The sequence below is a fragment of the Tachyglossus aculeatus genome, chromosome 23 (genome assembly GCF_015852505.1).
Source record: "Tachyglossus aculeatus isolate mTacAcu1 chromosome 23, mTacAcu1.pri, whole genome shotgun sequence".
In the NCBI taxonomy this organism is placed as follows: Eukaryota; Metazoa; Chordata; class Mammalia; order Monotremata; family Tachyglossidae; genus Tachyglossus; species Tachyglossus aculeatus.
In genome coordinates this window covers 28,178,864-28,194,479 of record NC_052088.1, presented here as the reverse complement: position 1 = coordinate 28,194,479, position 15,616 = coordinate 28,178,864, and the positions used below count along the sequence as shown (strand labels likewise).

General features: G+C 45.0%; 1 protein-coding gene across 1 annotated transcript in view; it reads left to right on the top strand.

Moving 5' to 3' along the window:
• The window catches only part of ELL2 (elongation factor for RNA polymerase II 2), a 96,246-nt gene extending 81,385 nt beyond the window's left edge, over positions 1-14,861 (top strand). The window contains 6 exon segments of the mRNA XM_038765567.1: positions 2,061-2,234; positions 2,236-2,635; positions 5,994-6,057; positions 12,119-12,290; positions 14,251-14,295; positions 14,421-14,861. Of these exon segments, the coding sequence (XP_038621495.1) occupies positions 2,061-2,234; positions 2,236-2,635; positions 5,994-6,057; positions 12,119-12,290; positions 14,251-14,295; positions 14,421-14,537 (972 nt within the window). The 3' untranslated portion in view covers positions 14,538-14,861.
• Positions 14,862-15,616: the final 755 nt, after the last annotated feature.

The window sequence follows — 15,616 nt, the reverse complement described above, 5'->3', positions numbered from 1 at the left end:
ACTGTACTAGGCTCCAGCATGGCTCAGTGGAAAGAGCCTGGGTTTGGGAGTCAGAGGTCATGGGTTGTAATCCCAGCTCTGCCACCTGTCAGCTGGGTGACTTTGGGCAAGTCGCTTCACTTCTCTGGGCCTCAGTTACCTCAACTGTAAAATGGGAATTAAGACTGTGAGCCCCATGTGGGACAACCTGATTACCTTCTATTCTCTCCAGTGCTTAGAACAGTGCTTGACACATAGTAAGCACTTAACGAATGGCATTATTATTATTATTATTACAATATGACAAGGAGCCTACAGTCTACAGGGGGAGAAAGTCATTAAAATACACTGGGGATAGTTGACACAGTATAGTATAAGAATGTATCCCTAAATATTGTGGGGCTGAGGTAAGGGGAACACAATAGCAAGAGATTTTTTTGTTAACATGATCAGTTCACTAACAAGGGGGTTTGACGTAACTCGTGAACGATGTTTGACTTGAGGCATTTCCCAAAAACATTCTAGATGATGTTAAAAACCAGGGTGATGGTTGATATGGCTTGCCCACATACAAACCTTTTAAAGTCAACTGTGAGGCGGCTGCAGCTGCTCCAGGTCCCTGGTCCACTTGTGGTCCAGCTTTCTTTCATTCATTCAGGTGTAGTGAGCACTTACTGTGTGCAGAGCACTTTACTAAGCGCTTGGGAGAGTATAATACAACAGTAAACAGACACATTCCCCACCTAGACACCCAATCCCCAGGATGTCTTCCCGACCAGACTGTTATTCCTCGGATCCTTGCCCAATTATGTATTTTCTCCCAGTGCTCATTATAGGGCCTTGAACCCAATAAGCACTTAATAAATTTTTATTATTTTGGACCCTTAATGAGCTGCTCAGATGGAAAAACAACTGCGGGGTCTCCCAAGCTGGACAAAACCCCCTGGATAAAAAGCAGGTGGGGATGATGCAGCTAAGAGCTGTCCTCTATTGCTTGTATCCACCCTGGCGCTTAGTACAGTGCCTGGCACATAGTAAGCACTTAACAAATACCACCGTCATTAAATTTCAGTCTAAAGTAGCTGAACTTTTTGAAGTCATTAACTGTTTTGACAGTATTTCTTTCACTGCAGTTTAATTATCTTCTGAAAGAGAGTTGACACTTCATCTTACAAATAAATGGGGTTAAATGGAATAAGCTCAACAGGCTGTAGACTGACATGTAGAGAATTGCGTTAGTTTAAATTTAAAGCTTAAACATTTTACTGTCTTCTTTTATCAATTTAAATGTGATTCTTACTAGTGGTAGATTATACACACTGGTGTTCCTACTGTTTTGTGACGGTGGTAGACATAGAGGAATTCCCCATCATTTTATATGAGCCTGAAGTTAGTGATCTTTTTGTGATTTTACTGAGGCAGTGTTACCAGAAAATGTAGCATTTCAGGAAAGGCAGCCACTCCTGGAAACGACAGTTATCGGTGCTAGCAGTTTTTATTCCAAGGCAGGCAAAATCCTACTGAAGGCCACCAAAATAGTCATTCCCTGGCTAGACCATATTAGCACATTTGAAAAGGCTAACTAAGCATATTGCGTGTTGCCTTTTGTTATCAGCCCTTGTTAGTTATCGCAAGGCAGAGGGGGATAAATGGATTTCCTCTTTCTCCCTCTCTAAAAAGTAGGTCAGCTGTGCTCCAAAGAGCCGAGCCCCACCCTCTTTTCCCACCAGGTCTGCTGCTTAGTCCTGAAACCTACATGATGCTGATGGATTAGGTAAAAAATAAGGCGGTACTCCCAAGAAATAGGAGTTGGCGAATTCTGCTGTTCCTTGCTCAAAAGTAATCTGATTCTGTTTCATAAAACACAACCGGCCCTACGAAAATCCTGTTAGCTTTCAGTATTCTGCGTTTGGTTTCTACCGAGGAGAGAGTGCGTTCGTTTGACTAATTGGATTAGGAGCACGAGCAGGGTTATTCTTTTAGCCGCACACGCACCCACCCTCCAACACACAAACACACACACACGCCTAACGTCAGAGCAGGGGATGTTAGCGCCAACCATCTTGGCTTTTATTTTTCAGAAGCGACCCCTGGACTCGGATTTCATCGACCCTCTGGCCAATAAAAAAACCCGGATATCTCACCTAACCAACAGAGTTCCGCCGACCCTAAACGGTCACCCAAATGCCACCAGTGAGAAAACTGCCGCAGCCCCCCCGCCCCCGCCGCCTCCTGCAGCTGCTGCCACCCCAACCCCCCCCGCCCCTTCCTTCGACCCACCTGCCGGTTTCAAATCCTCAGACTGCAAATTCTAACTCCAATTCCCCCAGCACCCCAGAGGGCCGGGGGACTCAAGACCTGCCCGTCGACAGTTTCAGTCAAAACGGCGGCATCTACGGGGACCAGCAAGACAAATATACCTCTAGGACTTCTCTGGAAATCCCGGCACCCGCTCCAATCCATTTGGAGTGTTCAAAGCCCGGGGGTGACAAACATTCGGCGTCCCACAAAAAATCCAAAAAGAAGTCTAAGAAACATAAGGAAAAGGACCAAATTAAAAAGCATGACACGGACAGTGTTGAAGAAAAGGAGAGAGAAGTTAAGAAAAAAGATGACGTTGCCAAGCTAAACAGCTCCGGTCTGGATTTGAACGAAGGTATTTTTTTTTTTTTCATTTCTTGGTGAAAGAGTTGGATCACCGCACGTTCTAATGGAATAAAAAATAACGGTATCCCCCGCAAAATGAAAGAGCTAAATTGGTCTGTGGGAGTTCTGAGGTTAATCGCATCACACTTTTTCCAGAGTTGTTCTTGGTTTTTTATTTCGTTGACAGTGGAATTGCCCATCCTTTGTTTTGGATTTAGGGGGTTTGGGCAGGATCAGCACTTCCCTCTCCCCTCTTCAATAGGTGCATGCATGTGCCCACACACAACACAACACAACACACACACACCCCAATATCTCCCACTTGTACAAACTCAACCAGCCCATTCCCCTTCTCCTACCCTATCCTTCCCCCGACTCTCCCTCCGTGTATACACTTGGCCATCTTTCCAAACCGTCTACAATTCTGCCCTCTCTTTTCCCTGCTCCCACCATCCTCTCACATTCAAATACATTCTCTGGGAAGTCCATGATCCTGTTTAATTTTTTTTTTCTTCGCAGATCCTTTAAGCCATTTAAAGCCTCTATCTTGCACGTACTGTTCCCTTTCCCTTGTAAAGCCATTTAAGGTGGTCTTTAAAAAGAGGTTTCATTCCTCTGGGTAGTGAACCGAATGGTTGGTAATGGTACGATTATCTCATCAGGAAATAATATAACAATAATGATGACATTTTTTAAGCACTTACTATGGACCAAGCACTGTTCTAAGCACTAGGTAAGGGGGGGTACAAGGTAATCAGGTTGTCCCACATAGGGCTCACAGTCTTAATCCCCATTTTACAGGTGAGGTAACTGAGGCACAGAGAAGTTAAGTGACTTGCCCAGAGTCACATAGCTGACAAGTGGCGGAGCTGGGATTAGAACCCATGACCTCTGACTCCCAAGCCCAGGCTCTTTCCACTGAGCCTGTCAACATCTAAAGAATGTTTTGTAATTCTGTTGTAGAAGGAGTGAAGTTTTTCCTCTTCGTTACTAGTTTATTATGGTACTATCTTGACTGCGAATGGTGTAATATTGTTTGTATTGGCCCTTTTTAACCCGAAACACTTCTACTGTAAGAATGTTTACGATTTTTCCCCTTCTGCAAAGAAGTTGGAATTTTTTTGCCCAAATTAGTGTCTGTTAGGGAAGGGAACATGAACACTTGATCTTAGATCAGGCATATGAAAGGAGGTTTAGGGGATTCAGAATAGGACTTTGAATCCGTTGTTAGACGTGAGTTGTTTGGTAGCTGACCAGAGATACTGGTGGTTACTTGGTCGATTATAAAATAAATTGGGCATAAGTAAACTTCTAGTAACTATCCCTGGGAAAATGAGGAATTCTAGCCATTCCTAAAACCCATCGGGTCAGACTTTAAGATGTAGGAAAGTCGATCCATTCCAGAGCATATTTTGCATTTCTAAAACCCGAGTTAGAGGTGATTGTGTGATAGGCTATTTTTTGAGATAGCATCAACAGACTTAATGCATGCTCATTTGCTACAATTAGATCTTTCCTAATCATAGAATAATACTGCCCTTTGAGGAAGTTTTTACCAGGTGCTAATGTCTGGCAGTGAAAAGAAACATTGACTGTCTTTCCGCCTCACAACTAATTTTACCACTTCTGCTGACCGTGACCTAATTCCCCAGTAAATTACATTGTAAGTGAATACAGCTTTAAGGACTGCACTGATTTTTTTCTCTTTTTTTGCCTATGTTGTTCATAGAACTGACACTGCATAGTTTAATCTCTACATTGTATTCAGCGCCTGTATGCTGATTCAGGTCAGTTCCTTGGAAATATGGCTAAAAGAATATTCTATTCTTTTAGCCATATTTCCAAAGAAGTGATCTGTATTTGCATATTTCCAAAGAAGTGAACTATATTTGCATTTGCAGAAGAGTGGAACTCATCCGACCCCCACCCCCACCTCCTAAAATCCTATTCCAGGCCACTCCAAGGCTTTGACTGACTGGTTGAATGTGGGGATGGAAGACTTGGTTTTGGGTACCATGATTTTCTTGCCTGTGGTGGAAGTTGAGGCTCTTGGGTCCTGGCCATTGCCAGGTAGCTTTAGTTCTCTTCCCCCATGCCCTCCAGGCATCATTTTAGGAAGCGGGAAGTATCTTTCTGAGGTACTCTGAGTACACCCCCACCCCCACATCCCTCCACATGACCACACTCTTCCCTGGGTCCCAGCTGAGTTGTTCAAATGTTGCCCCTTTCCCATCTTAGACCACAGGGTAGCCAGGGGCCCTAGATCAGGCCCTGCTCTCTGTAACCCACTCACTCTGGATTACGAAGAAACCCAAGGACTCAATTTTCCTCCCTCAAGGATATCCCTAGGACTAGGAGCAGATTTTTTAAAATCTGCCTTGAGTGGGTGCATTTTTTTCCCCCAGGAATTGTAACCTAACATTCACATGGTTTTGCAGGACCGTCCTTGTAAATAGTGAGATTGTCATGAACTTGCGTGGTGTGGTTTCAACAGTAGGTTGCAAGGAGTAATTTTGGTTATTGTTAGAGCATGTGAGCCTGATCAGAAGCTGTTAATTCTTTCTTTTTCCTGAATTTAGAGAGAGAGTGAGTGAGTGTTATTTGGTGGGTTTTTTTTTTTTTTTTTTAATTTAAATCCGGAGCACGATTTCATCCCAAGGTAAAACCAACTCTCTGAAGATAACGCTGCCAAACAGAGATGGAATACATTGGGGAGTTTGTGCTCAGCCCTTAGGGTAGCCAACGCACTGTTTTTCAGTCCTTTTTTATAAAGCCACGCTTGCTGTTCAGAGAGTTGCAGGTGAAGTTAGCACCAATGAAAGCTCAACGGTGCTTTCTTTCAAGAGGCTAAACATGGTGAGGAAAATACCCAACACAGTAACACGAAAAGTAAAAACGACGACCGCAGGAAAAACGCAGTCACCCAAATAGCCCAAGTGTCAGGCACTTTCCTTCCCCCACCGTCTTGCTCCAAGCCCATGAAAAGTGGATGTCGATGTAAGCCTTGTATCTCCTATTGTCCGGCTGCATCTGCCACCACAGTTCTTGAATTGCGGTGCAGATGCCGCAACTTTTCTTGAAAGAAGAGAAGCTTGACCTTGGGTTAAGATTGGATTCCTCTATTGTGCAGACACCACAGAAGCCAGCGTGCTTTAAATGCCGGGATGCTGGGAACCGGCTATTGCGGGAGCTTGTCATATGGGGCCTCCATTGTCCGGGTCCAATTGTATTCCTTGCTCACTGGTGCTTACTGATGTGGCGGAATAGAGTTTCTAGGAAAGGAGCATTCCAGATGTTTGTGATTTGGAGCCGTTCATTAGAACCCCCATTAGCAGGCCCAAAGATACTAAAGGTCTGTTTCCTTCTAGGGGTGCAGGTTTGCAGTGCCTCTACCGATCCTTCGTCCACAATCGAACTACCGGATTATTTGATGTAAGTACGAACGTCCGCCAGAAACGTCTCTCGGACAACGTGCTCGTGTCCGGCGTTTCAGACCGTGTTGAGACTGAGGTCCGGGGAGCGACCGGTCTGCTTTCAGGAGGGTGCGAGGTTGCCTGGGGTTCTTCAGATTAATCCCGCCAGCTGACGTTACTGCATCTGGCCCCCTCACACCACCCCTCCCTGCGTGCTGTGTTTTTGTGTGCAGCGGCCTTTAAAAGTACAAGAATCCTTCCCTTTGTTCCCATGAGGAAACCAGGCGTTTGAATTCAGAAGAATTCCGCCCTCTGGTACTTGAAAGCCATCAGTCTGATGTAAGCAGGATTTGGACGTTCGCTTGGCTACCGGTGAATAGAGAAATCCTTGGGATCCTGGGAGAAAAAGAGATAATATCGGTTGTTGTTTTCCCTCAGACTATCCAGAACCAACGCGATTAGTCTAAAAAGGGAAAATGTGGACATTCGATCGGATGTGGTCCTCGGCCCAATTCACACTGGCTTGTCGTGACGGGCTCATGTGAATGCTGAGGTGGGGATAGGATCCCAACTGGTCTTTGTGGAAATTATGGCTTAGACACATCATTCTCGACTTCAGGAATCAAAGGTCGTTCCGTGGAGTGGAAAAGAATCAAGAAGCGGGGAGGCCGGGGCAGTGGAGTGTGAAGGGACAAAGCTCTGCTCTCTGTGCAGAGAAACAGCCTTGCTAATGAACAGATGGAAGAAAAGTAGAACCTGGAAAACCCTGCGGAATTTAGGCTGATGTTGGACCAGCTGCGGCCGTGGAAAAAGCTAAACTTAAATGAGATTAAACTTCAGGCGGGTCCCTTTCTACGTTTCACTTCTTTCTCTAGATCTCTTTTGGGCCCCAGGTTTATTTTCCTAGAGAGCCTGAAGAATATTTATTAATAGTAGACCTATTTTGTCAGCAACTTCAATGGCAACAAGTTGTATTCTGCTGGGCAGGTAATTCACCGAAACAAAGTCCGCGGTGTTACTTTTCCAGTTGAAGAAAACACAAAATAATGGCAGTGGGGTGAAATGGGATTTCCCCCGCCCCCCCCCCACCCTCGCCACCCGCCATCTGAATCTCTTTGCTTTAGAGGAGCCTGAAGAACCAGTAGTGGCTGGCACAAAGTCAATCCCTTCAGATGGCCTGCTGAGTTGGCACAGCCAGAGTTGAAAGTCAGCAGCAGTTGTTGGTGAGGCAGCAGTTTGCTCTGTTGTGTGTGAGGAAAACAGTCCTCAATTACAGAAACAATCCCGGGCTTGGAAAGCCTTGTCAGATTTAGCATTTCCAAGAGATTTTTTTTGAAAAAGAGGTTGAAGTTGGGGAGTGTATCACAGGTTTTTTTCAACCTGTTAATTTTTTGTAGGGTAGGAAAAAATGGATTTTATCAGGCAAACTAATAATAGGGAACAGGACGGTGTAGTGGATGGAGCACGGGCCTACAAGTCAGAATGTCATGAGTTCTGATCCTGGTTCCGCCATTTGTCCGCTGTGGGACCTTGGGCAAGTCACTTCAATTCTCTGGGCCTCAGTTCGTCAGTCCTCATTGAGACTGTGAGCCCCACGTGGGACAGGGACTGTGTCCAAACTGATTTGCTTGCATCCGCCCCCGTGCTTAGTACAGTGCCTGGCACACAGCAAGCACTTAACAAGTGCCATAATCATCATTATTATTATTATTATTTTTTAATAATATGATTTTATTTTTCTTAAATGGTATTTAAGCACTTGCTTAACACTGTTCTAAGCCCAGGGGTAAATATGGATACCATCCCTGTTCCACATGGGGCTCACAGTCTAAGTAGGAAGGAGAACAGGAGAACTGAGGCCCAGAGAAGTTAAGTGCCTTGCCCAAGGTCCCACAGCAAGCATCTGGCAAAGGCGGGATTAGAACCCAGATTCTCTGACTCCCAGGACCATACTCTTTCCACTAGACTTGGCTGCTTGGATTTAGTAGCCATAGGAAGTTTGGGGCATTGAATTCATTTCTTGTCCAGTTGAATTTAAGCAGTTTGGAGGGAAAGGAGCGGAGCTGTAAAACGGAAAAATCTGGGGGAGCCTTGAAGTCAACGGTAACGGGTTTCTGTTGGAGGCAGAGGGCTGTGGGGACCGTCGAGCAGAAATTCCTTGCCATGGACTTGAAGGCTCTTCCTGCTGGGTCTCTTCCGACTCTACCTCATTTTCAACTCACGTCTCTGACATCTCACTCGTGCTCCTCCACCGATTTGGAACTCCTTCTCTCACCTCCCCCCACTACCCACCAGTTCACATTCAAAGCCTTTCTAAACCCCCTTCGTCCAGGAAACCTCCCCTTATTAATTCTCAAGAGCCCCATCAAATGACCCCCAATTCTACCATCTGTTGTCTGTTTCTTTCCTGTTTTCGGTGTTTATCCTCAGCATTCAGAAGCCATGTGAAGTCAATTATCGAGTTATTTTCATCCGGCTCCATCTGTACTGCTTCCTGTTCTTCTTCCCGCTATTTGGAAATCATTAGAACGTTTTCCCTGTATGCCCACCCCATTAAAATGTAGACTCCTGGAGGGTAATGTTCTTTTGTCTCTAGACTGCAAGCTCCTTGTTGCCAGGGAACGTGTCTGCCAACTCTTTTGTATTTTGCTCTTCCAACCACTTAGTGTACAGTGTTCTGCACACGGTAAATACTCAGTAAGTACCGTTGTTGTTGAAGTTAGGTGTTGAGTGACGTTCATTTCCTCTCAAGTAATAAAAGCAGTCTATCGGTAGCATTAATTGAGCACCTCCTCTGAGCAGAGCACTTTACTAAGCGCTTGGGAGAGAACAAAAGAGTTAGAAGACAAGATCCTTGACCTCAGGGAGCTTAGAGTCTAGTGGGAGAGACAGGTACTGAAATGAATTAGGGATAGAGGGAGTAAGAAGAGAATCTAAGATAGAGACATATATGCTGTGGGGGTTACGGAAACTTGAGTGCTCAGATGGAGTGAATACTTCATGTGGAGTTTACGAAGTGGGAAATTGGAGATTACTTGGGGGAAGTCACCTGGAGGGTATGTGATCTCAGAAGGACTTGCACTTAACAAGTAGCATAACTATTATTATTGTTATTTTTACTGTTTAAGGGCTTTGGAGAGAGCTGTGCTTGGTCACCTATGCAGGGAGAGGGAATTCCCGGCAGGGTTCAGGACTTGAGCAAAAGATTGGCAGCTGGGGAAATGAGACAGAGGCACAGATTTGTGTGAGGGGACTGAAGAGCGTGAGCTGGGGTGTTGTGGGAGAAGAGAGTAGATAAGTAGGAAGGGGGGAGCTGAATTGATTTTTTTTTTAATGGTATTAAGAGCTTACAATCTGCCAGGTACTGTACTAAGCTTTGGGGTAAATACAAACTAATCAGGTTGGACACAGTCCATGTCGCACATGGGGGTCAGTTTCTCTTAATCCCCATTTTACAGATGAGGTAACTGAAGCCCAAAGAAGCAAAGTGACTTGCCCAAGGTCACACAACAGACAAGTGGCGACGCTGGGATTAGAACCCAGGCCCGCGCTCTTCCCACTAGATCTCGCTGCTTCTCTGTGTGCTTTAAAGCCAGTGATCGGGAGTTTCTTCTTGATGCGGAGAGGAATGTGCAGCCGTCGGAGGTTTCTTTGGAGTGGGGAGATGCGTGCCGTTCGACGCTGTACAACCTGATCCGGGCAGAGAGTAGAATAGAATAGATTTGAGAGGGGAGGCAGGGAAGTCTTGTGAGGAGGAAGATTTGGTTCTGTTTTTTAACAAAGGACTTCCTAAACAATTTGATTTCACCTGCCTTCTCTGGACAGATTCTTTCCTCTGGTGAGCAGTGACAGCGGCAGCCCAGAGGCTGGGCCATTTCCCTGCCTGGATCAAAGTTGCTCTCATGGCGAAGAGAGGAGCTGAGACGCTTTAAACCAGCATACTAGCACTGTCTCAGTTACACTCAGATTAAACTGAGTTATTGTCAAGCTCAGCAAGAATCAAAATACTTTCTAGGAACCACGGAATATCACTTTCTGACAGATCCTTAGTTGAACATGGATTTAAGCTGTATTTTTAGGAAAGCAAAGCAAAGCAGCACCCAGTACTTCATCTAAAAATGTCCCGGTATGCACATCTAATCCAGTGTGTCATGTCAGTCCTTTCCAAGGCCGAGCCTGTAGGAAGCCTGGGAATCGAATTGAACCCCATCTAGGGCACTGCCTCTCTCTCTCTCTCGTAAGTGTCTAAAAGTAGGGTGTTAATGAGCTCCGTTAGCGTCTGTCTCGTATGAAAGGCTTCTCAAGTCTGGAGGCAGAGGCAGTTCTGTTTTTATCACCCCAATCGTTTTATTAAATTACAAATGGGCCTTTTGTAATCTGCCCCTAGCGTGGCCCCCTCAGAGCTGGGGAAACCCCATTAAGATGCTAGAATTACCTTACTTGAATAGTTCCGCTGCCAGCAGTTCCTCAGAGGCTTAACCATAGACAGTGTGGGCAAAATGGAAGGTCAGTAGAAGGCTTTTGCTTCAACATTTCCTAGCCTGTCGTTCAGCTGGTTTTAGGTTACATCTCAAAGCCTAATTCCTTGATGCAACTTTTCTTTTCTAATGGTATTCAAGTGCTTACTATGGGCAAGGTCCTGTACTAAGCGTTAGGGTACATCCAAGCTAATCAAGTTGGACGCAGTCCATGTCCCACGTGGGGCTCACAGTCCTAACCCCCATTTTACAGATGTGGTAACTGAGGCACAGAGAAGTCAAGTGACTTGGCCAAATTCACACAGCAGGCAAGTGGTGGAGTCGGGATTAGAACCCAGGTCAATTCGTCATATTTATTGAGCGTTTGCTGTCTGCAGAGCACTGTACTAAGCGCTTGGGAGAGTACAGTATAACAGAGTTGGTAGACATGTTCCCTGCCCACAGCAGGTTTCCAGTCTAGAGGGGGAGACAGACAATATAAATATATTTTGGATATGTACATGGGTGCTGTAGGGCTGAGGGAAGGGTGAATAAAGGGTACAAAACCAAGGCCAACCAAGGTCCTCTGACTCCCTCCCAGGCTCGTTCCACTAGGCCACACGGCTTTTCATTATTGACTGTCGACATGTTTGGTCTCTTCTATTAGTGCGGCAAAGGGTCACTTTTCAGAAGGAGAAATACTGAAAAGACTCACTTGAGTTTTATTTTTCACTTGAGCTAAAAAAGCACTTTAGTGACCGCCAAGTTTTTCTAGTTGTTTCATTGGAAAGAGACGACTTTTCAAAGAGTACCTTCACCCAGTGGCTAACCAAACCCCTTCAGCGCTGATCTTCAGATCCAACATTGTGGAGGAATTTGGCATTTCTCCCTGTCCCACCCCCACCCCCAAATCCCCGTGGCCCACCTTAAACCATCTGGAGTTTTCCTGTGTTATCATACTGTGGCCGAAATTATTCTTGCACTATTGGGCCTTCCTCGCCAAAAGCCCTCATTTCCCCTACTCCCTCTGCCTTCTGCATTGCCTGTGGACTTGGATCAGAACCCTTTAAGCACTGATGTTCACCGCACCCTCAGCCTCATGGCACAGATCCATAAATCATTTTAATATATATCCCCTCTCCCCCCCCGACTGTAAGCTCCTTGAGTACAGAGACCATGTCTACCAGTCGTGTTGGTACCTCTCCCAAGTGCTTAGAATGATATTCTGCACACAGTAAGTGCTCGGTAAAAACCCGTGATTGATTGATTCATTAAATATTGATGATGGAAATATAAAAATGGCAGTTATGGAAGGCCCTAGGTAAACCAACACAATGGGTTCAATTTTGTAAATGTATCTTCTATTTGGCTAGAACAAGTCTGCGTTAGAAATGGTTTTCCCAAGAGTTGATTGCCCTTTTCTTGATCATTTTAGACTGTGAGCCCACTGTTGGGTAGGAACTGTCTCTATATGTTGCCAACTTGTACTTCCCAAGCGCTTAGTACAGTGCTCTGCACACAGTAAGCGCTCAATAAATACGATTGATTGATTGATTGATTTTGTCCTTGCACTTGCCGAGGATGTCATTCATCAGTAATTTCCTTTTCAATCTTTTTCATTAGGAAATATATCGCTATAGTCTCACACGAGCAACGCCAGACTTACAAAAACGACTTCAATGCAGAGTACGATGAATACAGAAAGTTGCATGCCAGAATGGAGACCGTCGCTAGAAGATTTATTAAACTTGATGCCCAACGTAAGCGCCTTTCTCCTGGTTCAAAAGAATATCAGGTAAGAGATGGAATTTTCCTTGCATCGGGCCTGAGCTTCCCACCCCTCTTCTGATTTGGGGAATCCTACTATGAAAACACTGAGAAGCAGCATGACCTGATAGATAGAACTCAGGCCCCGGTGAAGAAGCGTGGCTTAGTGGAAAGAGCCCGGGTTTAGGAGTCAGAGGATGTGGGTTCTAATCCCGGCTCCGCCACTTGTCTGCTGTGAGATCTTGGGCAAGCCTATTAACTTGTTAATAGGGATTAATCTTAATGGGGATTAAGACTGTGAGCCCCACGTGGGGCAACCTGATTACCTCGTATCTACCCCAGCGCTTAGAACAGTCCAGAACCTCCTTATTCAGTCCCCAGAGTTGAAGTCATCATCATCATCATCATCATCATCAATTGTATTTATTGAGCGCTTACTATGTGCAGAGCACTGTACTAAGCGCTTGGGAAGTACAAATCAGCAACATATGGAGACAGTCCCTACCCAACAGTGGGCTCACAGTCTAAAAGGGGGAGAAAGAGAACAAAACCAAACATACTAACAAAATAAATAGAATAGGTATGTACAAGTAAAATAAATAAATAAATAAATAAATGGAGTAATAAATATGTACAAACATATATCCATATATACAGGTGCTGTGGGGAAGGGAAGGAGGTAAGATGGGGGGGATGGAGAGGGGGACGAGAGGGAGAGGAAGGAAGGGGCTCAGTCTGGAAATCCACAGTCGGGAAATGATGATGGATCTGGTACAGGTCTGAGGAGGTTAACGCCTCCAGCCCCAGTCTGGCCCCCAAGATATTGTTTCAGGCCCTAACCCCTGCCCCCTGGGCTAGCTAATGCTTGAAGAACCCCACAGCCTCAGCACCCCCACAGTAGACCATAAACTCCCTGTGGGCAGGAAACACGTCTCTCAACCCTGTTGCATTGTACTCTCCCAAGAGCTAAGGACAGGGCCCTGCACACAGTTACCGCTCAATGCATGAGAAGCAGCATGGCTTAATGGAAAGAGCACAGGCTTGGGAGTCAGAGGACGGCGCTCTAATCCTGGCTCCGCTACTTGTCTGCTGTGTGACCTTGGGCAAACCCCTTAACTTCTCTGTGCCTCTATTACCTTATCTGTTAAATGGGGATTAAGACTGTGAGCCCCAGTGGGACAACCTGATTACATTGTATCCACCCTAGCGCTTAGAACAGTGCTTGGCACATAGTAAGAACTTAAATACCATCATCATTATTATTATTACTGTTGATTGATTGGAGGAAGTCTGGGCCATGTTACGGGGCCTTCCCAAATGTCCCAGCATTCTGTCATTGTTCTAGTAAAATCCTGGGCTGCCTGTTCTCTTTCTCACTTCCTTCTTCCCGAAACCCTCATGAAGAAGGACCTCCCCGGCGAACTTTTCTTTGTCGGGTTAGTAGTCGGCCTGGCAGCCTTCCATTCCCTGGGAACTGTTCCTGGTTCTCAGAGGGGGAATCTCCCTTACTGCGTTCCATCCCGCACCTCGCTCTACCCCACCACACACGGACCAGAGTTGCCGAGGCCTAGAATACGTCTTTGGACCGGTCGATCAATAGTATTTACTGAGCACTTTCCGTGTGCAGAGCTCACAGTACAGTGCAGCAGAGTCGGTAGGCGTAATCCCTGTCCCCAAGGAGCTTACAGTCTAAAGGGTCATTTGCCTCTGCTATCACCATGGCTCTGTAGTATTTGCGTAAGTAGCTTGTCCCTTTCGTAATGGCCCGGGGCAAAGCCGCCGGGTACCATCCTAGCAGCATCTCACTGTAAAACACCTATGGAGTCCTAGAAAATACATTTGCGTGAGGAGGTGGATGGGCAAGGGAAAGGAAGGGAGTCTTCCCGAGCATCTCAAACGGAAACGGTGTATCCCTAAATCCGATCCACTCTGTATGCTAATTATCAAGAACTTCTGTCGGTTCTGACTGTCAAATTTGACATTTCTAGATCGTTCACGAGGAAGTCCTCCAAGAATACCGGAAGATCAAGCAGGTAGGGGTGCCCCGCTATCTGTACTTTCCGACGTTGCGACGGTCGGGCGAGGAAGCGTGGTTAACTTTCTGCAGCCTAACTTTGTGTCTTCCCCCCACCCCCCCCCCTTTTTTTTTCCCCTACAGTCAAGTCCCAATTATCATGAAGAGAAATACAGATGTGAATATCTTCATAACAAGCTGGCTCACATTAAAAGACTAATAGGTGAATTTGACCAACAGCAAGCGGGGTCTTGGCACTAGAATTCTGTTTGGACCAGAGGATGTGAATACACTTAAGCTTATTTATTTAAAATTCCAAATGAGTTGCTCTAAGATTCTCAAAAGATGAAACTTTTACCCGTTGAAAGTTTCAGTATTAGCAGACTCGAGTTACAAGTTTTTTTTATTTTTTATTTTATTTTATTTTTTGTTCTTATTTTTGCTTCCCTGCATATTTGAAGCTGCTTCTTCCGGTCCCTTCTTTTCTCAAGACTTGTGTTTGTCCATGGAAATCATTCTTCAGATACCGGGGATCCAGTGTCTATATTTCAGAGTTGTGCACATTTAAAAAAAAAAAAAAAAAAATGTAGCAAGTCGAAATGCTTTTGGATAAATATAAGCCTGTTTTCTGATCTTTCTTAATGCAAACTCTTTGCCTTAAATGGTAGAAGGTTTAGAAATTTGCACAAAATACAAAAAAAAAAAACAAACCACGTTACATTGTTTGGAGGGTTAATAAGAAAAATGGGTATGTATATATGTGTGATATACAGCCGGATTTGATCTAGAACAGTAATTTCTCCCTGCAAGTTAAACCCCCATTGCAATGGTTGCCTTAAGGTGTTTGCTTGTTGTATCCATAGTGTAGTTAACGATTAGCTACATTGCTTCCCACTCTCTCAAAGCAGGGGGAAGCCCACTGGCCTACCAGCGTCTGAAACCGTGTGCTTGGACGACTGAATGTGTGCAGAGGTTGCGTGGATGTGAGCATGCATGATGAAAAAAGCTGCTACTCTCCGTAGGCCAAACGCTCAGGTTAAAACAACTGACGAGTGTTACTGTAGGTTTTTTTTCCGAGAAAATTGCTACTTCTCTTGTGGAAGGCAAAAGCATTTCCATTTCAACAGTTTGTCAGCTTTGTTAATGTTGGGGAAAAAATCGATACTTTACGGAAATTAAACAGATCTATAGTTTTGGGGCAAAATTATAAAATGAAACATGTAGGTGACCTATTTATATACTGCTATAAAGTATTTTTTTGAAGAGAGATATGCAAAGAAGCTATTACCTACATGAAATGTATATTTAAAGATTTTTTTTTTTTTCCTCCTGGGTGCCAG